This window comes from Staurois parvus, unplaced genomic scaffold (assembly GCF_062004578.1).
Source record: "Staurois parvus isolate SC_StPar_1 unplaced genomic scaffold, SC_StPar_1.0 ptg000315l, whole genome shotgun sequence".
NCBI classification, from domain to species: domain Eukaryota; kingdom Metazoa; phylum Chordata; class Amphibia; order Anura; family Ranidae; genus Staurois; species Staurois parvus.
Genome location: NW_028318111.1, coordinates 3276998 through 3301619, shown reverse-complemented (window position 1 = coordinate 3301619; position 24622 = coordinate 3276998). Strand labels below are relative to the sequence as shown.

Sequence of the window (24622 nt, the reverse complement as noted above, 5' to 3'; positions counted from 1 at the left end):
GTCCGTAAGGTGGTCCATCTTATACATTTTCTGCAACAACGGAAAATCCCAGGATTCCTACTGTCCTTGGACATATATAAAGCTTTTGATTCTCTATCTTGGGAATATCTGCGGTTTGTGCTGTCTCGTTGGGGTTTCGGGGATTCTGTTCTCTTGGATTCAGGCCTTGTATTCCTTTCCCTCGGCCTCCGTTAAATACGCTGGGTATTTCTCGTATCCCTTTCCTGTTGGGCGAGGGACGAGGCAGGGTTGCCCGCTGTCCCCGGGGCTCTTTGTCCTGGCGCTTGAGCCACTGGCTTTAGCGCTCCGGACCGATTGCAATATATATCGGGGGTTCCATACGCGGGACAGGAGTTTAAGCTGAGCCTCTTTGCGGACGATGCCCTCTTGACCCTTACTAATCCTCTGACGACGCTTCCTAACTTGCAACGAGTTCTTGAGCGCTTCTCCTTGATTTCGGGTCTACGTATCAATTTGGATAAAACTGTCGCTCTCAATATTACTTTGGCTTCAGATTTGGTTTCGCGCCTACAATCCCACTTCCCTTACCGGTGGGCTTCCTCTTTTCTGGAATACTTGGGCATTCGCTTGACCCCCACCTATGACTCCCTTTTTGATGCAAGTTATTATCCTTTGCTTAGCTCTTTATCTTCTCTTATGCATTCCTGGCAATTTCCGCACCTGTCTTGGATAGGACGGGTTCATTCAGTGAAAATGACCATCTTGCCGAAATTGTTATATTATTTTCGCACCCTCCCGGTGCGGGTTCCCCCTCACTTTCTTCGGTTGCTTCAGGCAAAGTTCATGCGTTTTATCTGGGCCGATAAACACCCCAGAGTCTCTAGAAATACGCTCTTTGCTCATAGACTCCAGGGTGGTCTTGGGGTACCCAATGTAGCTAAGTATTAGGTGAGCCAGATTGCCCCGCTGTCTATGTTGCACGCTTCCTCCGATGTTCCTCTCTGGGTCCTGCTGGAACTACCTAATTGTGCCCCTATCGCACTGTGGACACTCTTATGGCTTCCCCCTGCCCTGCGCCCTATGGCGCTGAGTCCGATGTTGCTCCATGGCCTACAAGTCTGGGACTCGGTACGTTACTCCAGTGGTCTGATGTCACCCTTTTTGCCCTTGCTTCCAATCGTTAACAACCCTCTTTTCCCACCGGGTCTAGATTGCCCGAGGGCATTTTCTTGGTGGGTGGCTCATGGTTTCTCACAGGTGCAACACTTTTTGACTTTTCGGTCCTTTCCTGCCTGGAATGTCCTTTGGGAGTCTTGGGATGTTCCCCCAGCGGAATTTTTTCGGTACCTTCAATTGCGGCACTGGCTACTTTCGCTGAGGGCCACTTCTGCTTTCCCATATCAGAAATCTGCCTTTGAACGGCTTTGCCAGCAGCACCCGGGCGCCCCGAGCCTGATATCCCTTCTTTATGCAGCTTTGAACAGATGCTCGTCTCACACTTCTCTTTCATATGTTGTTCAGTGGGAACGCGACCTGGGAGTGGCTGTGGATCTGGAGGACTGGAGTAGGGCCTGGTCACTCATAGCTAAATGTTCATTTAATACGACCACACTGAAAGCAGCCTACAAGGTATTGTTCCGTTGGTACTGGGTTCCAGCTCGTCTGGCCCAGGCTAACCCTGCCTGTAGTGATCGATGTTTTCGGGGTTGTGGCCATCGTGGCGATGTACTGCATATCTGGTGGTCATGCCCGAGGTTGGTTCGTTTTTGGTCTCGTGTGTTTGGCCTCCTTTTCACTTTGTTCCATCTCTCCATACGCCGGGATGCTCGGTATGCTTTGCTTCATTGCCCCATACCGGGCCTCTTGGCTCGTCAGCAGCGGTTGGCTTCCTATTTGTTTTTATCGGCTACTAGGACAATTTCTCAGGCCTGGAAGAGTCCGTTTGTACTTTTCCAGGGGGTGCGGGATCGTATGACTACTATGATGCTCAACGAACAGATGTCGAGTATATGCAACGACTCTCAACATAAATTTTTGAAAGTATGGGAGCCGTGGTTGCAATACGCCTTTCCCACGCTCCCCCTGGCCAGTGTGGGGAGGTAATGGAGTTTGGTATTGGCGCTCGTGGACCCCTGCTCTTTGGTTTTTTATTTTTGTTTTTTTTTTCCCTTTCTTCTCTGCTCTTCTTCTCTCCTTTTCTGTTTGTTTTGATGTGACAGTGGAGAGTCTTATTGATGTTATTGTAACCTATGTGCCATTGATAGCCCCTGCGTGGGCATACGTTTTGCCTTATTGGAATTAGAGCGTTGTCTGCTCTATTATGCCTTTTTTATTGGTGCAATTGATAGCCCCTGCGTGGGTGTGTTTTGTTGCCTCTGTTTTATACTGTTTAAAATTAATAAAAACCATTGAAATACAAAATAACTCAACACACAGCCATTAATGTCTAAACTGCTGGCAACAAAAGTGAGTACACCCCTAAGTGAAAATGTCCAAATTGGGCCCAAAGTGTCAATATTTTGTGTGGCCACCATCCTTTTCCAGCACTGCCTTCCTCCTCTTGGGCATGGAGTTCACCAGAGCTTCACAGGTTGCCACTGGAGTCCTCTTCCACTCCTCCATGATGATGACATCACAGAGCTGGTGGATGTTGGAGACCTTGCGCTCCTCCACCTTCTGTTTGAGGATGCCCCACAGATGTTCAATAGGGTTTAGGTCTGGAAACATGCTTGGCCAGTCCATCACCTTTACCCTCAGCTTCTTTGGCAAGGCAGTGGTGGTCTTGGAGGTGTGTTTGGGGTCGTTATGTTGGAATACTGCTCTGCGGCCCGGTCTCTGTAGGGAGGGGATCATGCTCTGCTTCAGTATGTCACAGTACATGTTGGCATTCATGGTTCCCTCAATGAACTGTAGCTCCCCAGTGCCAGCAGCACTCATGCAGCCCCAGACCATGACACTCCCACCACCATGCTTGACTGTAGGCAGGATACACTTGTCTTTGTACTCCTCACCTGGTTGCCAACACACGCTTGACACCATCTGAACCAAATCAGTTGATCTTGGTCTCATCAGACCACAGTTCATGGTTCCAGTAATCCATGTCCGTAGTCTGCTTGTCTTCAAAGAACTGTTTGGAGGATTTCTTGTGCATCATCTTTTTAGAAGAGGCTTCCTTCTGGGACGATAGCCATGCAGACCAATTTGATGCAGTGTGCATCGTATGGTCTGAGCACTGACAGGCTGACCTCCCACCCCTTCAACTTCTGCAGCAATGTTGGCAGCACTCATACATCTATTTCCCAAAGACAACCTCTGGATATGACACTGGGCACGTGCACTCAACTTCTTTGGTCGACCATGGCGAGGCCTGTTCTAAGTGGAACCTGTCCTGTTAAACCGCTGTATGATATTGGCCACCGTGCTGCAGCTCAGTTTCAGGGTCTTGCCAATCTTCTTATAGCCTAGGCCATCTTTATGTAGAGCAACAATTCTTTTTTTTCAAATCCTCAGATTTCTTTGCCATGAGGTGCCATGTTGAACTTCCAGTGACCAGTATGAGAGAGTGAGTGATCACACCAATTTTAACACATGTGCTCCCCATTCACAGCTGAGACCTTGTAACACTAATGAGTCACATGATACTGGGGAGGGAAAATTGCTAATTGGGCCCAATTTGGACATTTTCACTTAGGGGTGTACTCACTTTTGTTAGCGGTTTAGACATTAAGGGCTGTGTGTTATTTTGAGGGGACAGAAAACGTACACTGTTACAGTGAGGAACAGAAGTATTTGAAAACCCTGCAATTTTGCAAGTTCTCCCACCTAGAAATCATGGAGGGGTCTGAAGTTCACATTGTTGGTGCATTCCCACTCTGAGAGACAGAATTTAAAAAGCATACAATGTGATTTCCTGAATTTTGTTTTTAAAGAATTTATTTGTCTTGCACTGCTGAACATAAGTATTTGAACACCTGAGAAAATCGGTGTTAATATTTGGTACAGAAGCCTTTGTTTGCAATTACAGAAGTCAAACATTTCCTGTAGTTCTTGACCAGGTTTGCACACACTGCAACAGGGATTTTGGCCCACTCCTCCACACAGATCTCTTCTAGATCTGTCAGGTTTCGGGGCTGTCGCTGAGCAACACGTAGTTTCAGCTCCCTCCAAAGATGTTCTATTGGATTTAGGTCTGGAGACTGGCTAGGCCACTCCAGAACCTTGATATGCTTCTTACGGAGCCACTCCTTGGTTATCTTGGCTGTGTACTTCGGGTCGCTGTCATGTTGGAAGACCCAGCCACGACCCATCTTCAATGCTCTGACTGAGGGAAGGAGGTTGTTGCTCAAAATCTCAGAATAAATGGCCTCATTCATCCTCTCCTTAATACAGTGCAGTCGTCCTGTCCCCTTCGCAGAAAAGCACCCCCAAAGCATGATGTTACCACCCCCATGCTTCACGGTAGGGATGGTGTTCTTGGGATGCAACTCATCTTTTTTTTCCTCCAAACATGATGAGTGAAGTTTAGACCAAAAAGTTCTACTTTGGTCTCATCTGACCACATGACTTTCTCCCATGCCTCCTCTGGATCATCCAGATGGTCATTGGCAAATTTCAGACGAGCCTGGACATGTGATGACTTGAGCAGGGGAACTTTCCGTGCAATGCAAGATTTGAAACCATGACGGCGTAGTGTTCTACCGACAGTGACCTTTGAAACTGTGGTCCCAGCTCTCTTCATGTCATTGACCAGCTCCTCCTTTGTAGTTCTGGGCTGATTCCTCACCTTTCTTAACAGTGATACCCCACAAGGTGAGATCTTGCATGGAGCCCCAGTCCGAGGGAGCCTCTTACATTTTCTAACAATTGCTCCAACAGTTCTATTTTCACCAGGCTGCTTGGCAATTGCCCCGTAGCCCTTTCCAGGCTTGTGGAGGTCCACAATTTTGTCTCTGGTGTCTTTTGACAGCTCTTTGGTCTTGCCCATGGTAGTAGTTGGCGTCTGACTGACTGTGTGGTGGACAGGTGTCTTTAAAGAGCTCAGACAGGTGCTGCTAAGTTAGATTGAGTGGAGTAGAGGTGGACTTTTTAAAGGCACAGTAACAGGTCTTTGAGAGCCAGAATTCTTGCTGTTTCTTAGGTGTTCAGATACTTATGTTCAGCAGTGCAAGACAAATAAATTCTTTAAAAATCATACAATGCGATTTCCTGAATTTTTTATTTTTTTTTTTAATTCTCTCTCAGAGTGGGAATGCACCTACAATGTGAATGTCAGACCCCTCCATGATTTCTAAGTGGGAGAACTTGCAAAATCGCAGGGTGTTCAAATACTTCTGTTCCTCACTGTATATAAGCTGTACACTCACTAAGTCACATTGTAGCAAAGTGTCATTTCTTCAGTGTTGTCACATGAAAAGATAGAATAAAATATTTACAAAAATGTGAGAGGTGTACTCCTGTGAGATACTTTGTCTCTACTAACTTTGCACATCTAGACTTTACAATATTTGCCCACTCTTCTTTGCAGAACTGCTCAAGTTCATTTAAGTTTGATGGTGACTTGCGGACCGCAGTCTTCAAGTCACTCCAGAGTTATATGGTGCCTGGACGTCTGCAACAGGTTTTAATCCTTCAACTATAATTCACATCTTAAGGTGTGGAAATCCAAGGATTTACGCCAGTTGGAGATTTTGACAGAGCTAGGATTGATTCTAATTGGAACATATTTCTTTCCCTTCTTACAGTTTCTTGATAGAGAGAAGCTTTGGGCATAATCTGATCCCAGTCCAAACCTTCCCGAGCATGCTGTCAGGCAGCTGTCACTGTGTTTGTCCAATTAAGAGAAGCTTAAGCATTCCCTGCCCCACAGCTGCATGTATACAGTCACCTTTATACAAGCGGCTGTAGGGTGGTGAATGCCTCGGTCGTTTATCATTGGCCCAGAGTAGGTCACCACTTCCTGGTGGACATGCTCAGGTGGGTTGAACGTTTTACCTTGACACATTTCATGGTGATTGGATTAATGTGTTACCTGTGTATTCAGTGCCTTGAAAAACTACTCATACCTCTTGACATTTTTCACATTTGGCCATGTTACATCCAAAAACATAAATGTTTTTTATTGGGGTTTTCCGTGACCAACACAAAGTGAAACATAGTTGTGAAGTGGAAGGAAAATAAGTTATTTTCAAAAGTTCTTTTTAGAAATTAATATCTGAAAAGTAAGGCGTGCATTTGTAATCGGGCCCCCTTTACTCTGATACCCCTAGCTAAAATTTAGTGGAACTAATTGCCTTCAGAACCACCTAATTACTAAATAGTCCACCTGTGTGTAATTTAATGTCAGTATAAATACAGCTGTTCTGTGAAGCCCTCAGATGTTTGTTGGAGAACATTAGTGAACAAACAGCATCATGAAGGCCAAGGAACACACCGGGCAGGTCAGGGATAAAGTTGTGGAGAAGTTTAAAGCAGGGCTGGGCTATTTAAAAAAAAAAACAAAAAAACAATTATACCAAGCTTTGGACATCTCATGGAACACTGTTCAATCCACCATCCGAAAATGGAAAGCGTATGGCACAACAGCAAACCTACCAAAACGTTGCCGTCCACCTAAACTGACATGCCGGGCAAAGAGAAGCAGCCAAGAGGCCAATGGTAACTCCGGAGGAGCTGCAGAGATCCACAGCTCAGGTGGGCGAATCTGTCCACAGGACAACTATTACTTGTGCACTCCACAAATCTGGCCTTTATGGAAGAGTGGCAAGAAGCCAATGTTGAAAGAGAGCCATAAGAAGTCCCGTTTGCTGTGTCCCCCACATGGCTTCTCGCAAACTTCAAAAGTGGAAGAAGGTGCTCTGGTCAGGTGAGACCAAAATTGAATTTTTTGGTCTAAAAGCAAAACGTTATGTGTGGTGGAAAACGAACACTGCACATTACACTGAACACACCATTCCCACCATGAAACATAGTGGTGGCAGCATCATGTTGTGAGGATGCTTTTCTTCAGCAGGGACAGGGAAGCTGGTCAGAGTTGATGGGAAGATGGATGGAGCCAAATACAGGGCAATCTTAGAAGAAAACATGTTAAGTCTGCAGAAGACTTGTGCTGCTGGAAGGTGAACCTCCGCCCCAGTCTCTACGACCCAAAACATCCAGCCAGAGCTACAATGGAATGGTTTAGATCAAAGCATATTCATGTGTTAGAATGGCCCAGTCAAAGTCCAGACCTAAATCCAATTGAGAATCTGTGGCAAGACTTGAAAATTGCTGTCCAGATGCTCTCCATCCAATCTGACAGAGCTTGAGCTATTTTGCAAAAAGAATGGGCAAAAATTGCACTCTAGATGTGCAAAGCTGGTAGAGACATCCACAAAAAGACTTGCAGCTGTAATTGCAGCAAAAGGTGGCTCTACAAAGTATTGACTCGGGGGGGCTGAATACAAATGCTGCCACACTTTTCACATATTTATTTGTAAAAAATGTTGAAAACCATTTATCATTTTCCTTCCACTTCACAATTATGTGTCACTTTGTGTTGGTTTATCACATAATAACCCAATAAAATAAATTACGTTTTTGGTTTTAACATGACAAAATGTTGAAATTTTCAAGGGATACTTTTTTAAGGCACTGTAAATGTGTTGCAAGTTTTGTTTCTGACATTTATAAAAACTAAAACTGCTTTGAATAAGCCGTAGAACATCTTTGAGATTATAGAACAAGTCCAGTTGAATGTTATGAACTACTACTAGCACCCTTAAAAAATGTTGTACCATGCACTTATATGAAAAAGTCTCCTTTTCTTTGTTTTGCCTCCTTTGTGTAAAATCCCTGCTGTTCCTGCCACTCCCTCTGCTTTCTTATTAAACACTGACCACACTAAGCATGACATCACAGCGTGGTCAGTTCTCTAGCCGTGCTGACAACACAGCGACCCACCTCTGCCGCACAGCCATTCCCTGGGAAGATTAGTGTCCTGCTGTTTTCTCCTCCAGCTCTTTATATACTCTCTCTCTCTCTCTCTCTCTCTCTCTCTCTCTCTCTCTCTCTCTCTCTCTCTCTCTCTCTCTCTCTCTCTCTCTCTCTCTCTCTCTCTCTCTCTCTCTCTCTCTCTCTCTCTCCCCTTTCATTTCTATGTTAAACTAAATGGGTTGTTTTATAAAGAGTTTCCGTTTTAAGTATTGAGGATTGACTGTATAGCATTAGGGTAACCACAGGGTCACTTTTATTCATAGTGCCATCCATATACAAAGTACTATACCTTACTTTTTTTTTTGTAGCCCATGTTTAGAAAAGTCTGCACTCCAACGGCAGATGCAAATCTTGCAAGCCAGGAGTGTGAGCAAGTACTATACTTACCTGCAGGTATAGAATACATTCAAAAGACTGCCAAGATGAGATGCAGCGACTTTTGAATACATGGGCCAACGGAAAGCTTGAATACATTACTTCTGCCAATTGAGTAAAGGTGACTGTGTGATGACAGGGTCACTTTAAAGAGTTGATTGTTTTAAGGCATCATTTTTAGATGTTGAGGTTCAGATAGGGGAGGGTTTTATGTTATGCGCTGTTTAACAGTTTAGGGTACGCTAGCGTCGCGGCACACTTCGAAGAATTTTATTTCAAATTTTTTTTGCACCAAAAACCCAATACCCAGACCTACAGCACCGGATTCCTGCACCAAAAACACACACCAGATGCACTCTAATGAGCGCCTGTGTACCGAGGATGGCCTCCGTGCTTCCTTTTTTATTTTGAGTCTATCTTCTGGAAAAAGAGCTTTTGTCTAACTCGTGACTTGTTAATTACCCTTACATCGCCTCTTCAAGTGTGCGTTGTAATATAAGCTCAGTAATTGAAGATGAAGTGAGTTCTAAGCAACTGAATACCTTCAGCCTTTACGCCACCAATTCATTATCTCTCATGCTCTCAGGCTTGATTAAAAAAAAAATATAAAAATATTGCGGGTCACGATAGCTGTAATTATCCTAAAGAGTGTAATTATCCTCCAGGCTTCTGTAATCAACGCTCCCGGTTTGTCATTTTTTTTTTCTTTCTATATTGTCCGAGAATTTGCTAACACAGTCCAAAGTGATTTTGGCAGTGTTATCTATTTTCTTAATTATTTCTGAACTCGAGGGATGTATTGCGCATTGTTCCAGGATGCGCACGAACACTGCTTTTCTAAGCTTTTTTTCATGCCCTCGGGGATGGAAGAGAGAAAAAAATTATGTTGAATCAACACTACTTAATTAACACCTTGATGATTAAAGTAGCAAGCAGACCTGAAAAAGAATTTTGAATAAATGCGCTTCCCACTTTTGACTTCTACAAACTGTTTAGTGATCTCTTCATTAAGATTTAGCTTATTGTTTTTATCATGGTGCTTTGCCTTATTAGATAAATGGTATTCTATACATCCCTTTTTGCAGTGGCAGCAAAGCTGTGTACAGGCCAGCAAAGAAATATTCCAATTATACAGTTACAGGGGTACTTCTATGTAAATCTGTCATAAGTGATGTGTGTGTATAATAATAATATTAAAAAAAAATCTATCTGTATATATCTATATATATATCTATATATATATATATATCTATATATATCCATCTATCCATCCATCCATCCATCCATGGAGCTCTCCCCTCCAATCCACTAATGTTGAGTGCATGTAGCTTTACTCCAATATGTAGGAAAAAATGTCCATGAGGTGCCATAATCGACCACATGGAAATATTTGTTGCTTGTCAGTATGTGGCTTCAATTCTGAGGCATGTAGCCCAAAGCAATTAAAATACTACTGCTCAAATGACCCCCACAACTGTTTCAGTCAGGTCAGCATGTGAATAGACTGGTGCCAGACACAGGATTGGCTTGTCGGGGTCTAGTAGACTTCAACAAAATGGTGGTCACCTGCACACTGATTCCCTGTTGCATAAATGTAATGAGATGGGTAAGAGATGGCTTCAGCTCCTGATATCCACCAGTAGAGAACGTCTTAGACCTGTTTCACCCTTTTTGCCTGTTCGATTAAGCCCTGAAATGGGTGAAATGCATTCTCTACAGGTGGGGAACAGGAGCTTAAGTCATCTTTTGCTCATTTAATTCACATTTATGCAACAGGGAGTTAATATCTATTTGCAGACGGCCACCATTTTGTTCAATTCTTAGGAGTCTCGGCAAATGAAAATCTGTTTACTGTAGTATTTCTATTGTAAGTTAATGACTCAAACAATTGAGGTTCATGGATTAGTAGGAGTTGCCAGGTAACTAACATTTTCAGAAGATATGGCAGTCACTTAATTTCTAACGTAAAGAAAAAGGAAATTGAAGCACTACACTGATGCCAAGAGGTCTAGATACAACTTTATTCCAATAAAATTCAGGGGTACCATCCTTAAAAGTACCCAATGCATTTCGGGTGTCCAATGGTGCTTGTTGAAGCAGCTGCTGTACTTGTAATCACTGGAAGAAATAATAATAAAGGTCGAGTTCACTTTTCGTATATTCATTGTTTTCAAGCTTTGATAAAGGGTTGTCTTTAGACCACCATAATTTGCTTGGATACTTTTTGACTTTTGTTGGAATAAAGTTGTATCTGGACCTCTTAGCAGTGGTGTGGGGCTTCAGTTTCCATTTTTTGTCACATTACACTACAAACCGAGGAAACTGGAGATCCCCTTGAGGTGTGAAAGTTGTCTGCTTGGGAAGCAGATTATTTTCATTAACACCAATATTTTTAGGATAGTGCAACTAATAAGATATCCTTACAGATCCAGTGCTATTTTTTCACTTTCCTCAAACATCATTTTTAATGACAGGTTTGCTTTGAATTAGTTAATCCGCTTTGTGACGCTTTGTACTAATGAAGTTCCATATGAACTGAATTAGTCACTTTCTTTGTGGCGTTTCAGGTAAACTTAAATCATTTACAGCATTTTGTTTCATTTTTCTAGTCTTCATATATCTGTTTGGATGTTTGCTATCATTCCCCGCTGGTCTTTTTGTAATAAAATTGCTTTTTCTTTTCTCTTTGTGCAGCCAGAGAACCTGAACGCTCAATTTAGCCATATGAGTCTTGCAAGGCAGCCGTCAGCTGAGTCTTCAGATGCTCATTCCACCATGTTCCAGTCCACCGTGGTGCTCCAACCATCTCCGCAATCTGGCTATATCATGGCGCCGCCTCCTCCACCCCCACCACCCCCACTAGGCCAGTCTCACCATCCTCCCAACTACACTGCCTCCAGCCAGCCTGTCAATCCGCCAGTGCTGCAGCCACAGGGATACATTCAGCCCCCCTCTCTCCAGCAGGTACTTCTTTGGGGGGTTTTGACTCTGAAGCTTAATTTACCTTACTTTAACAAGAGAGGAGTTGTCTACAGTAAGCAACTAATATTCTAAGGTTCCAATTTCCTAGTATCTGGTTGCTTGCACAAGAACGTCTTCTGGTTTTTAGTAAGCCAGCAGTCTGATGTCAAAAGCTTAGTCAAAGGAGAGGTAGAAGTGAGGCACTTGACACACATTCTTAACAATTCGAAACAAGCATAATAGGTTTGATTCAGCAGTTCTCCACAAAACGGAGCCCCCCCCTCCAAAAAAAAAAAAAAAAGGGATCACTGAAATTAAAAGTCCATGTATAATTGGCCCAAAAAGAGCGCCATACAAAGGTCGAGTTCAAAGTCATTTATTTCCACAAGTGACAACAGGATGGCAAAAAGTATCCACAATGTGATTATGGAGGCCACAAAATCCCCCTTTAGGGCTTTATCTATGTATCAAAAATGTCTTTTGGCCTGAAAGCAAAGCTTCTGGATGATTAACTCTAAAACAGAAGATTAAAAGTGAGTGCAACCACTGCATGTTGTTTTGTCTCTTGGCATTACCACCATACTAAGGTAATGACACCTCATTGACTTCCTGGTCTGCTGGTCGTGTGGTGTGTAATGTTGGGTACTGTCCGGCCTAACCAGCACAGGCGGTGCAGGTAAATGCAGGCGTTATATGTTACAACCAGTAGTAGTATGTTACTTTAACTTGCTTGTTTGACATGCACTAGGCTATACAAATAGATATGTCTGGATACCTAAGGCACTAATGGCCATCATCATCATCATTATGAGGGCTTAAAGAAACAAATGCATTCAAATCCCATCCAATCAGCTAGTCCCTCTTCCCATATAATTGTCAGATTTTGTTGAAGCAAAAAATCTTATTTTGGATAGCGCAGGGAAGGGTTATAAGCCCTGTCTGGTTGTACTGCTATCTGGGGTTTCCTTAGAGAGTTTTCCCCCTCACTTCCTGGTCTGCTAACTACATTTTACCAGAGAAGAAGGGATGGGGAACTCTCCAACAGCAACACAAAGAAACCATGCTTTTTAAGGAGAAGACTAGAACCCCTGTCAGATTTTTGTCTTGGTCCCTGTTGCAGATTTTCTCTCCCTTCTGTCTTGTAAAACTGTTGTCACTGGTACAAAAAAAAATTCCACTAGCAAAGCAAAGGATGGTAAGAAACCTCGTCTTGACACATGTCCTATTTCTACAGCAGCCTTTCTCAACTTTTTTTTTTTTTTTCCCTTCATCACATAGGTCACAACTTTGCCAATACCTTTGACCATCTCTGCTTGTTAAGCTTAATGGAAAAGCTAGCATCCATGGTAGCCCACATAACCATGCTGAGTATTTTGCTCTGCTATGCTCATAAAGCAATTTTACAGTGGAAGAAATATCTGTCTCCTTTGTTACAAGTTTTGCAATGGATTAGTGAATGCTGCATTTCCATTCTATAAGGCCATGTATTTGAACTGGGGTTGCCCCCAAACATTTGAGAAGGTCTGAAGTTGCTGGACCTCCACAGCAGAGATGAATGTTTAGTCCCACATGGGTGCCCAGTTGGGTTGGGTGAGGGACAGGTGACGCTGGCAGTCCCTTTGATAACTCTAGGGTTCCTCCACAGGTTTTCAGGGATTCCTTGAGAAATGAGCAATCTGTATAGGGGCAATTATATCCAATGGCCACCAAATAATATGTAAGGAGCATTCTTCCTACCGACCATCACATCAATGTATTGTGAGTTGTAGATATAGTAATTATTAGCAGGGGTTCCCTGAGTCTGAAAGTTATGTAAATGGTTCCTCTGTTGGAAAGGTTGCGAAATACTGACATAGGCTGATGAGTAGACCTCCAATGATGTAGTATCAACTGTAATCCTGGTGTGGGGGGTATTTTTTGTGGGACTAGAACTGCTTCATGGGCTAATGTCCTGAACATAATTTTTTTTTTCTTCAGAGGAACCCATGAAATTATCTTTTTCAGGTGCTTGGGAGCCCCTGCTAAAACCAATGAATTGGTGGTCAAGGGGAAGAATGACCCCCTTACAGAAAGTTAAAAAGGTATTTGAGAAACTCTAGCTGTCTCTTCCACATGGTTTTGACCCCCGGACTATGCTGACACCATTAAATGGGAGGTCCATCAGCCACAGCTCCAGGAACTACTAGCAACCAGCAGAGAACCACTAGAGTTCCACAAAACCCTGGTTGGGAATGGCTGTTCTATAGATAGCATATTTCAAAGATACATGTAGCATCTAAAAACCAGATTCCTGATTGTTATGCAGTTTGTAGTTTTTTGTGAAATATGCCATGTCAACTTTCTTCCCTTTTCTCCTTTTGCAGATCCCGACCTGCTACTGTACTCCAAATCAATTTTCCCACTCAAACCAACAATATCGACCAGTAACATCTGTCCAGTTCAATTCCCAACCAAACCAAACGCTGCCACAAGCTGCCCACCAAACAGGTTGGTGTCTTCTGGAGCTCCTTTGTTTGTTTTTTTTGTTTGTTTTTTTTTTTTTACAGCTGATGACCCGAGTGACGTAGAGCGGCGGGACCCGGGTCCGGGGCGCTGTCTGAGAGGGGTTACGTTTCTCACAGTGAACCGGTCTCTTTTCCAGCCACTTTCTGCTCTTCCTGGATTGCCAGTGTTTGAAAAAAGACATGATGATAGTGTATTGTTTTATATGCTTTCTTTGATGCCTTTTTAGAGTTTGGCAAAGACGTTTTCAATCTTAAGGTTACAGGTGTAGGGGTTATGCCAAATGAAACTGGTATCACGCCAAACGCTTGGAGCAGTAAATTTTTTTTTTTTTTTTTTTTTTCTTCATTGCATGGTTCAAATAAATGTAAGACAAACTCTGCAGGGTGTAGTAAACAATGCACTATGTGTTATTAGATGGGGTTACCTACTAGTAATAGTTTACCAGCATGTAAGCAAGAGGCCTGGATTTATTTATTTAGGATATTCAGTGGTCTCCAAACTGCGGCTTGGGGGGCTGGTCATGGCCCTTTCTCTCTGCCTTTATCCAGTCGTTGGGGCACTATTCTTTCCACTGACACAAATAATGTGTCACCATTTCTCTTACTGACACCAATGATGGGGTACTATTCCTCCCACTGACACCAATGATGGGGTACTATTCCTCACACTGACACCAAAGATGAGGAACTGTTCCTCCTACTGACAGCAATGATGGAGCACTATTTCTCCCACTAAAACCAATGATGGGGCACTATTCCTCCCACTAAAACCAATGATATGGCTATGTTTACTCCTACTGACACCAATGATGGAGCACTATTTCTCCCACTAAAACCAATGATGGGGCACTATTCCTCCCACTAAAACCAATGATATGGCTATGTTTACGCCTACTGACACCAATGATGGAGCACTATTTCTCCCACTAAAACCAATGATGGGGCACTATTCCTCCCACTAAAACCAATGATATGGCTATGTTTACTCTCACCGACATTGGGGCATTTTCTACTCCCAATACCCACAGTCTGACTCTCCTTAAAGTCTGAAGGCTAGTAAACTAACCCTTTTTTTTTTTTGGAACATTTGGATACCCCTGGTCTAGATCTATGAATTCCCTGTGTTCCCCTTGGTTACGTTTTACTCAGAGCACACAGCACTATTCACTTCTGTCCCTGTCTTTAAGGTAACCTTGACTGTGGTAGGGCAAAAGCATGGCAAAGTACCCACACAATGAACTGTTTGGTCAGATAACAGGTTTTTAGTCATTTAGAGCAGGGGTGGCTAACCTGTGGCTCTCCAGCTGTTGTGGAACTACATTTCCCATGAAGCATTGCAAAGATGGGAAGTTACTGACTTGCAGAGGCATGATGGAACTTGTAGTCCTGCAGCAGCTGGAGAGCCGCAGGTTGGCCACCCCTGATTTAGAGGGATCCTTCACTGTCACAGTGAGAATATACAACTCCATACAGATCATTTTCCTGATGAGGTTAAGACTCTGGGACAAATTCTCTATAGAAAGGAACACTAACCTATTAAGTGCAATTATAGCACGCAGTAAAATAGCATACTGTCAAGTGAACAATGGAAGAGGCTGTTCAGAGATAACTTGCACATGTGTTAAGACTTTAAAGCTGGACTCCAGGCAAATCTAAAACACAAATTGATGCAGCTATGTATGTATTTGTAAAGGCAAGTACCTGAATTTTGACCTGGTATCGGCTTCTAACAGTCCCCTATACAACAGAGTGGTAAAGGGAAAACCAGCACAAAGTGACATTCTAAGTGGAGAGTGATCGTGTTAACCAGTGTGCTGCTTTTCATCTTAAGCTGGCCACAGATGGATCTAATCTGTAACCGGTCGATATTAGATCCATCTATAGGCAGGCTGACTGTACTCAAGTCGATTGATCGACCAACTTGGGTACAACCAGCCCATCGGATTTTTTAGCATTCGATTACTGCCCATGGCTATAACTGCTAGTAGTAATCTGTGTTCTGCTGGCCTGGAAAGCTCCCCTACCATCAGAAAACAATAGTGCTGCAGGAGGCATTCCCCCATCAACACATTCAGTGTTGATGGGGGAATCAAGCGATCTTCTTTCCTTCCACCTATGATGGAAGGGAAAAAAAATTGATCTATGGCTTGCCTTACTGGCTGGGGCAGGGACAAGACTTGTAAATATTACTTAAAGTGATCCTTGGCCCAGACTATGGATCTTAAACTATTTACATATTAAAAAGCAGTAAACCAAACTCTCTAGTTTCTTTTAATGTGAAGGTATTCATTCTCAACACAGCATAGCAAAGACTCTAAAGTCAGGTTTAATTCAGTTCTAGTGCCTTAGAATCTCATGCTGTGTGTTCCCATTAGATCTGCTCTCATTAGAAAAAAGATAGGATGCCGCTTGTGTGTGAACTTTGAAAATGAATTTCTTCACCATGCTTTTAGATGTAGAGATAGATAAGGTCTTGTTTTTAACGTGCTTCTACTGCTTCATCAGAGTATGTAAATACTAATAATAAGTGTGCATTACCTGGGCACAGGTTCAATAACACTGCAGCAGAGAAAATTATAGGTTTTCTGTTCTGCCAGACAGGGGTGTGATGAGCTGTGCCAATCTCAGGACTGGATAAACAAATATCATTTGACAGGTAAAGTTGTTTGTTCTATGTATTTCCATCTGTCTGTTTTAGCTATTTGCCTGGAGTTAAGCTTGAAAGCAAAAGTGTTACACCTTTAGCCCTGGTTCACAGTGGTGCGACTTGACAGATAAATGTTGCATGACAAGTTGCACCCTATTGCCGGCTGTTCAAATCTGTGCGATTTCTGATTTGCACCAACTTTGAAAAGGTTCCTTCACTGTTTTTTTTTTTTTTCTTGCAATTTGCCTTAACATCTGAAGTAGCACGATTCCAAAGCCGCATTGTGGGTGAACCAGGGTGAACTTTTCATTAAAAGATGTTACGTACTTCTAACTACAAAACTGTGAATTGAAAATGTTCGGTAAAATGTTACTGATGAAGTGCTTTATCCTAAAATGGCACAAAAAGTCACTGGCACTTGTAATAACTCAATTGCATTGATCAGATTTACATTAAACAGCCAGCGACTGCCTAATGTATTTTGGTCTTCTATGAAAGCCATGCTGTTAGGGAGAGACTCCAAGTAGAAACATAAAACATACATTTCTTCCAACAATTAAGTAGATGTAACCCTGAAGAATAAATGTAGTTTGTTAAATCCCATTGTTTCATAAACAATTTCCATGTGTTTATTTTATAAAATACTTTTAGCCCTTTTTTTTCTTCTTTTTTTGCGTCTTGGTGCTACTGATCCTCTCCGGCCTCCTTTAGCCACTTCCTGTCTACATGCACTTTCCCTAGATTTGGCTGCACACCATGCTTTAGACCTGCTTACTGATAGTGACAACAGTAGATGGTGCCTGTACTATGTGTGTCAGTATGATCTCATGTCCCCATTAGGGTAGCTTGTGATAGGGTGACAATGCAACTTCACAGCTAGTTTTCACCCTATAGCAGGGCAGCACAGTGGCTAAATGGTTAGCACTTCCGCCTGGCAGTACTAGGATTGTCGGTTTGAATCCCAACCACCTGCCTAGAGTTTGCATGTTCTCCCTGTGCCTGCGTGGGTTTCCTCCGGGTACTCCGGTGTCCTCCCACACTCCAAAGACATGCTGGTAGGTTAATTGGATCCTGTCTAAATCTGCCCTAGTGTGTGTATGAATGTGAGTTAGGGACCTTAGATTGTACGCCCCTTGAGGGTTAGGGACTGATGTGAATGTACAATATATATGTAAAGCGCTGCGTAAATTGATGGCGCTATATAAGTACCTGAAATAAATAAATATAGCGGGAAGTGCCTGTACAAGAATCTTGGCAGGATTATCAGGTATTTTAATAAAAGTCTGAAGATTTTACCATATTGAAGCTACTTTTGAGATGACATTAAAGTACTATTAATACCAAAACCAAAAATTTAATATATTACAGCTTACCAATCATTTAGATGTGGTGGCTGCATTCATTTTCTTTCGTAGGCTTTTTCCTTCTGTTTTCACCTGGTGATCTAGCCAGTAACACACTTCCTGTATTAGAGCACCCCCACTCTGGATAAAAGAGCACAAGGGGCACCTTTGGACAGCAGCATTGGTAATCTGGGGGGAGAGGAGAGTTAGATGTACTAGTAGATTTACAAATTGTAGCTGAACTCCAGCTAACACCTTAAAAGCAGTTACAGCAAACTTTTTTTTTTTTTTTTTTTTTTTTGAGATAAAGGTTTTACATAAATAAAAGCTGAACTTTTGTATGCATCCTTGTTAGTAGCAAATGGTTGGTCTCAAGTCTATAACTGTGACTTCTGCAGAACAGCTTGTTCTGTTGAAAAACAGACATACTGGCAGGATCCACCAGGTGAAAGTGAAGGAAAGAAAACTTATGCAGCCATTACATCTAAGGACTGGTAAGCTGCAATATAATGTTTGCTTTTGGGTTTAATACTGCTTTAACATGCTACAGCTGATACAAAAGTAGATGTAAACGGAATCGCTCAAACTTCATAAGACAGGTTGGAGGCAGATAAAAGTCGAATTTTCCTTTTTATGACAGCTTTGTGACGGGCCACCTTGGTGTTAAAGTACACATTGGGAAGGGTTTTATAAAACTATATTCTTTTTTTGCGTGTGGCGATGCAGATTAAATTGTGCCACCTCCAAAGATTAGCGCAGACTGCAGCCCAAGGGTGGCTTAGCTATTATGTCACTATTTAAGTTGATGTCTAATGATATGAGGATAAAAGCTTTTTACAGTGACAGTAAATGTATGGTGCCTGGCAGCCGGCAGTGAAGGGGAGAGCCTCCATTTTATTGAGGTTTCTTTTTTCATATGTAAATTAAACCATGCGCTGGGTTTGCAGGATTCATCTCGACTCCCCTTCCATGTTACTGCTGTGCGGGGGAGCAGCACTTGATGTCTGCGCCTTTATTGAAACGCAGCAGGGTGCACTTTGTCTTGTTGAATGTGCAGACTGAGAATTAAATTTAAGTGAACCCTCTTCCCCTCTTCTGCACAACACAAATGTCTTTATAGTCCCTGCCTCCCACTGCTCTCTCACTGCTGGGTCAAGGAGAATACTGACTAGGGGGTGGCTAAAGAAAAAAAAAGTTGATCTTTCAGCCTTCAATGTTGAAATTGATCTTTTGTATGCATGTCAGACTTTTTGTTTGTTTGAATACTCCGTATTCACATTCCCTCTGTTCTCATCTGTATAGAGAGCTCAAAAACAGCAGCAAACTGATCTTCCCAGAGAAAGGCTTTTGGGGAGGGGGGGGGGGGGTGTCAGGACAAGTCTAAGCATTGGAGGAGAGCAGGCTGAGTTCCCAGCACAGCTAGAGAACTGACCATGCTGTGCTCTCGTGCCTAGTGTGGTCAGAGTTTTTAATAGGAAAGCAGTGGAACTGACAGGAACACCAGGGATTTCACACAAAGGAAGCAATGCATAGAGAACAGGAGAATTTTTCATACACGTACATGGTACAGTAGGCACATATCGGGACTATGAAATGTTGGGTTTACATATTCTTCAATTTTATCATTTTAGTAAAGATTGGTTGCATCATTGGCACATGAGTGGCATTGTGTCCTGCCTAGAAAAATGTCTGCGTTATGCCCATTGTACCTGATCAGGTTCTTATCTGTGCTCTAGTATGATGCCCAGTGTGCGTCAGGGTCACTTACTGCTACTGATTCCTAAATATTGAGTCGTAATATAGAGTGGTCTTCGCTGTATGTAATGATCTCTTAGGTGTATTCCTCCATCTTCTCTTTCAGGTTATACGACGGTAATGCCCAGCCAGCAACCAAACTACCAGGGTATGGTGAATATCCAGCAGCCTCAGAATCAGACCTTGGTTAGTGGCCAGCCTGGCAGTCTAGCCAATCCTATTCAGGGTGTGATGGTGCAGTACTCCTCAGTGCCCTCTTACCAGGTATTATGAACTAGGTTTTTAGCAATTAGGCAATCCTCTGCATGCACCACTGCTCCAAAACGCCACAATATACAGTGCATCCAGAAAGTAGTCACAGCGCTTAACTTTTGCCACATTTTGTTATGTTACAGCCTTATTCCAAAATTGTAAAATGCTGAGAAAAAAATGCATTTAATCCAACATTCCATAATGACGTGTAAAGCTTGTTTTGAAATCTTTGCAATTTATTCAAAATAAAAAACAAAAAATCACATGTACATAAGTATTCCCAGCCTTTGCCATGACACTCAAAATTGAGCTCTGGTGCATCCTGTTCCCATTGATCATCCTTGAGATGTTTCCACAACTTGATTGAAGTCCACCTGTGGGAAATTCAGTTGATTGGACATGATTAGGCGTAAACCTGTCTATAGAAGGTCCCACAGGTAACAGTGCATGTCAGAGCACAAACCAAGCCATGAAGTCCAAGGAATTGGCCTCTGAGACAGGATTGTATCAAAGCACCGATCTGGGGAAGGGTACAGTAAACTTTCTGCAGCATTGAAGGTCCCAGTGAGCAAAGTGGTCTCATCCGTAAATGGAAGAAGTTTGGAACCACCAGGAATCTTCTTAGAGCAGGTTGCCTGGCCAAAATGATCGATCGAGGGAGAAGGGCCTTAGCTAGGGAGGTAACCAAGCACCTGATGGTCACTCTGAAAGAGCTACAGCATTTCTCTGTGGAGAGTGGAGAACCTTTCAGAAGAACAACCATTTCTGCAGCACTCCACCAATCAGGGCTGCATGGTAGAGTAGCCAGACAGAAGCCAATCCTCAGTAAAAGGCAAATGGCAGCCTGCCTTGAGTTTTGCAAAAGGCACCTGAGGGACTCTCAGACCATGAGAAACTAAACTCTTTGATCTGATGAAACAAAGATTGAACACTGTGGCCTGAATGCCGAGCGTCATGTCTGGAGGAAACCAGGCACCGCTCACCAGCTGGCCAATACCATCCCTACAGTGAAGCATGGTGCTGGCAGCATCATACTGTGGGTATGTTTTTCAGTGGCAGGAACTGGGAGACTAGTCAGGATCGAAGGAAATATGAATGTAGCAATGTACAGAGAAATCCTTGATGAAAACCTGTTCTAGAGCACTCTGGACCTTTAGACTGGAGTGATGGTTCATCTTTCAACAGGACAACGACCCTAAGCACACAGCCCACATAGCAAAGGAGTGGCTACTGGTCAACTCTGTGAATGTCCTGGAGTGGTCTAGCCAGAGCCAACACTTGAACCCGGTTGAACGTCTATGTAGAGATCTGAAAATGGCTGTGCACCGATGCTCCCCATCCAACTTGATGGCGCTTGAGAGGTACTGCAAAGAATAATGGGAGAAATTGCCCAAAAATAGGTGTGCCAAGCTTGTAGCATCATGCTCAAAACGACTTGAGGCTGTAATTGGTGCTAAATACTTATGTACAGGTGAAATCCGAAAAATTAGAATATCGTGCAAAAGTTCATTTATTTCAGTAATGCAACTAAAAAGGTGAAACTAATATATGAGACTCATTACATGCAAAGCAAGATAGCTTGTCATAATTGTGGTGATTATGGCTTATAGCTCATGAAAACCCAAAATCCACAATCTCAGAAAATGAGAATATTACATGCAATCAATAAAACAAGAATTGTGCATAGAACAATATCTGAACTCTGAAAAGTATAAGCATGCATATGTACTCAGTACTTGGTTTGGGCCCCTTTTGCAGCAATTACTGCCTCAATGTGGTGTGGCATGGAAGCTATCGGCCCGTGGCACTGCTGAGGTGTTATGGAAGACCAGGATACTTCAATAGCTGCCTTCAGCTCTTCTGCATTGTTCGGTCTCATGTCTCTCATCTTTCTCTTGGCAATGCCCCATAGATTCTCTATGGGGTTCAGGTCAGGTGAGTTTGCTGGCCAATCAAGCACAGTAATCCCATGGTCATTGAACCAGGTTTTGGTGCTTTTGGCAGTGTAGGCAGGTGCCAAGTCCTGCTGGAAAATGAAGTCAGCATCCCCATAAAGCTAGTCTGTGGAAGGAAGCATGAAGTGCTCCAAAATCTCCTGGTAGACAGCTGTGTTGACCCTGGACTTAATGAATCACAGTGGACCAACACCAACAGATGACATGGCTCTCCAAATCAACACAGACTGTGGAAACTTCGCACTGGACTTCAAGCATCTTACAGTCTGTGCCTCTCCATTCTTCCTCCATACTCTGGGTCCTTGGTTTCCAAATGAGGTGCAAAAGTTGCTCTCATCAGAAAAGAGGACTTTGGACCACTGAGCAACAGACCAGGTCTGTTTTTCTTTAGCCCAGGTAAGACGCTTCTGACGTTGTTTGTTCAGGAGCGGCTTGACAAGAGGAATACGACATTTGAAGCCCATGTCCAGGATCTGTCTGTGTGTGGGGGCTCTTGATGCACTGACTCCAGCCTCAGTCCACTCCTTGTGAAAGTCCCCAACACTTTTGAATGGCCTTTTCCTGACAATCCTCTCCAGGCTGCGGTCATCCCTGCTGCTTGTGCACCTTTTTCTTCCACACTTTTCCCTTTCACATAACTTTCTATTAATGTGCTTTGATACAGCACTTTGGGAACATCCAACTTCTTTTGCAATTACCTTTTGAGGCTTTCCCTCCTTATGGAGGGTGTCAATGATGGTTTTCTGCACAACTACCAGGTCAGCAGTCTTTTCCATGATTGTGATTCCTACTGAACCAGACTGAGAGACCATTTAAAGGTTCAGGAACCCTTTGCAGGTGTTATGGCTTAATTAGCTGATTAGAGTGGGACACTTTGAGCCGAGAATATTCCACCTTTTCACAATATTCTCATTTTCTGAGATTGTGGATTTGGGGTTTTCATGAGCTGTAAGCCATAATCATCACAATTATGACAAATCACGGCTTGAACTATCTTGCTTTGCGTGCAATGAGTCTCATATATTAGTTTCACCTTTTAAGTTGCATTACTGAAAAATGAACTTTTGCACGATATTCTAATTTTTTTAGTTTCACCTGTACATGGGGTTTTGTCTATATTTTTAATAAATTGCAAAGATTTCAAAATGAACTTCTTTCATGTCATTATGGGGTATTGTTTGTAGAAATAATTGAGGAAAAAACTGAGTTTAATCCATTTTGGAATAACACTGTAACATAACAAAATGTGGCAAAAGTTAAGCGCTGTGAATACTTTCTGGATGCACTGTATATTCCTTGGTCTTTCAATTTCGCCGGGTGCCAAAGCCAAGGAACCTGCTTCACTTCACACTACACTCAAGGAAAAAGGGATGTCTTGAAAGTTCAGTTAACTTTAGTTTGCAAACACGCACTGCAGACCTCCCATCTGAGGCCATACCTGTAATGCGTTTCACCAATTACAGGGCTTAGGCCCTTAGTGAGACTTAAAGCGAATATTTCTCCCACAACAGCAAAAATACATGGTGCATGCACCTCTGTATACAGTTGTGACCAAAATTATTCAACCCCCACTGAAATTGAGTGTTTTGGCCAGTTTGACATTGCTTTTGATCATTCAGTCATCTTGCTTACATTTACATTAAAGAGGCACTTGTAGGTCAGACAAATATAACATAACAGTTATAATGAAATAACCACAAATGTCTTTTCTGTGCTCACAGCATTATCAGTTTTATTCAACCCCCAAGTGACATTCAATCTTAGTACTTAGTACAGCATCCTTTTACAGTTATAACAGCTTTTAAACGTGAAGCATAGCTTGACACAAGTGTCTTGCAGCGATCTACGGGTATCTTCGCCCATTCTTCATGGGCAAAGGCCTCCAGTTCAGTCACATTCTTAGGCTTGCGCACTGCAACTGCTTTCTTTAAGTCCCACCAGAGGTTCTCAATCGGATTTAAGTCTGGTGACTGCGATGGCCACTCCAAAATGTTCCAGCCTTTCCTCTGCAACCATGCTCTAGTGGACTTGGAGGTATGCTTGGGATCATTGTCCTGTTGAAAGGTCCAACGTCTCCCAAGCCTCAGGTGTGTGACGGACTGCATCACGTTTCCATCCAATATCTCCTGGTACTGAAGAGAATTCATGGTACCTTGCACACGCTGAAGCTTCCCTGTACCTGCAGAAGCAAAACAGCCCCAAAGCATGATTGACCCTCCACCATGCTTCACAGTAGGCAAGGTGTTCTTTTCATCATAGGCCTTGTTCTTCCTCCTCCAAACATAGCGTTGATCCATGGGCCCAAACAGTTCTAATTTTGTTTCATCAGTCCACAGAACACTATCCCACAACTTTTGTGGTTTGTCCACATGGCTTTTGGCATACTGCAGTCGACTCTTCTTATTCTTTGGAGACAGCAAGGGGGTACGCCTGGGAGTTCTGGCACGGAGGCCTTCATTACGCAGTGTGCGTCTTATTGTCTGGGCTGAAACTTCTGTACCCACATCTGACAAATCTTTTCTCAGTTCCTCAGCAGTCACACGGGGACTTCTCTCCACTCTACGCTTCAGGTAGCGCACAGCAGTCGAAGTCAGCATCTTCTTTCTGCCACGACCAGGTAGCGTTTCAACAGTGCCCTTTGCCTTGAATTTGCGAATGATGCTTCCTAAGGTGTCTCTTGGTATGTTTAACATCTTTGCAATCTTCTTATAGCCATTGCCCTTCCTGTGAAGAGAAATCACCTCTTCTCTTGTCTTCCTGGACCATTCTCTTGCCTTCACCATGTTTGTAACCACACCAGTAAATGTCTAGAAGGAGCTGAGTATCACAGTCATTTTAAAGCTGCCTAATTGGTGCTTATTATGCTTGATTGCTGCTCGGTGACATCCACAGGTGTTT

At 43.0% G+C, this 24622-nt stretch overlaps 1 protein-coding gene across 10 annotated transcripts in view; it reads left to right on the top strand.

Annotated features, from left to right (window-relative positions):
* R3HDM1 (R3H domain containing 1) overlaps positions 1 to 24622 on the top strand; it is a 261433-nt gene that overhangs the window by 214849 nt on the left and 21962 nt on the right. For all 10 annotated transcript variants that reach the window (XM_089683588.1, XM_089683587.1, XM_089683590.1 and 7 more), the window contains 3 exons: positions 11002 to 11271; positions 13632 to 13755; positions 19624 to 19781. In XM_089683588.1, coding sequence (XP_089539714.1) covers positions 11002 to 11271; positions 13632 to 13755; positions 19624 to 19781 — 552 coding nt within the window. The remainder of the gene's footprint in view (positions 1 to 11001; positions 11272 to 13631; positions 13756 to 19623; positions 19782 to 24622) is intronic.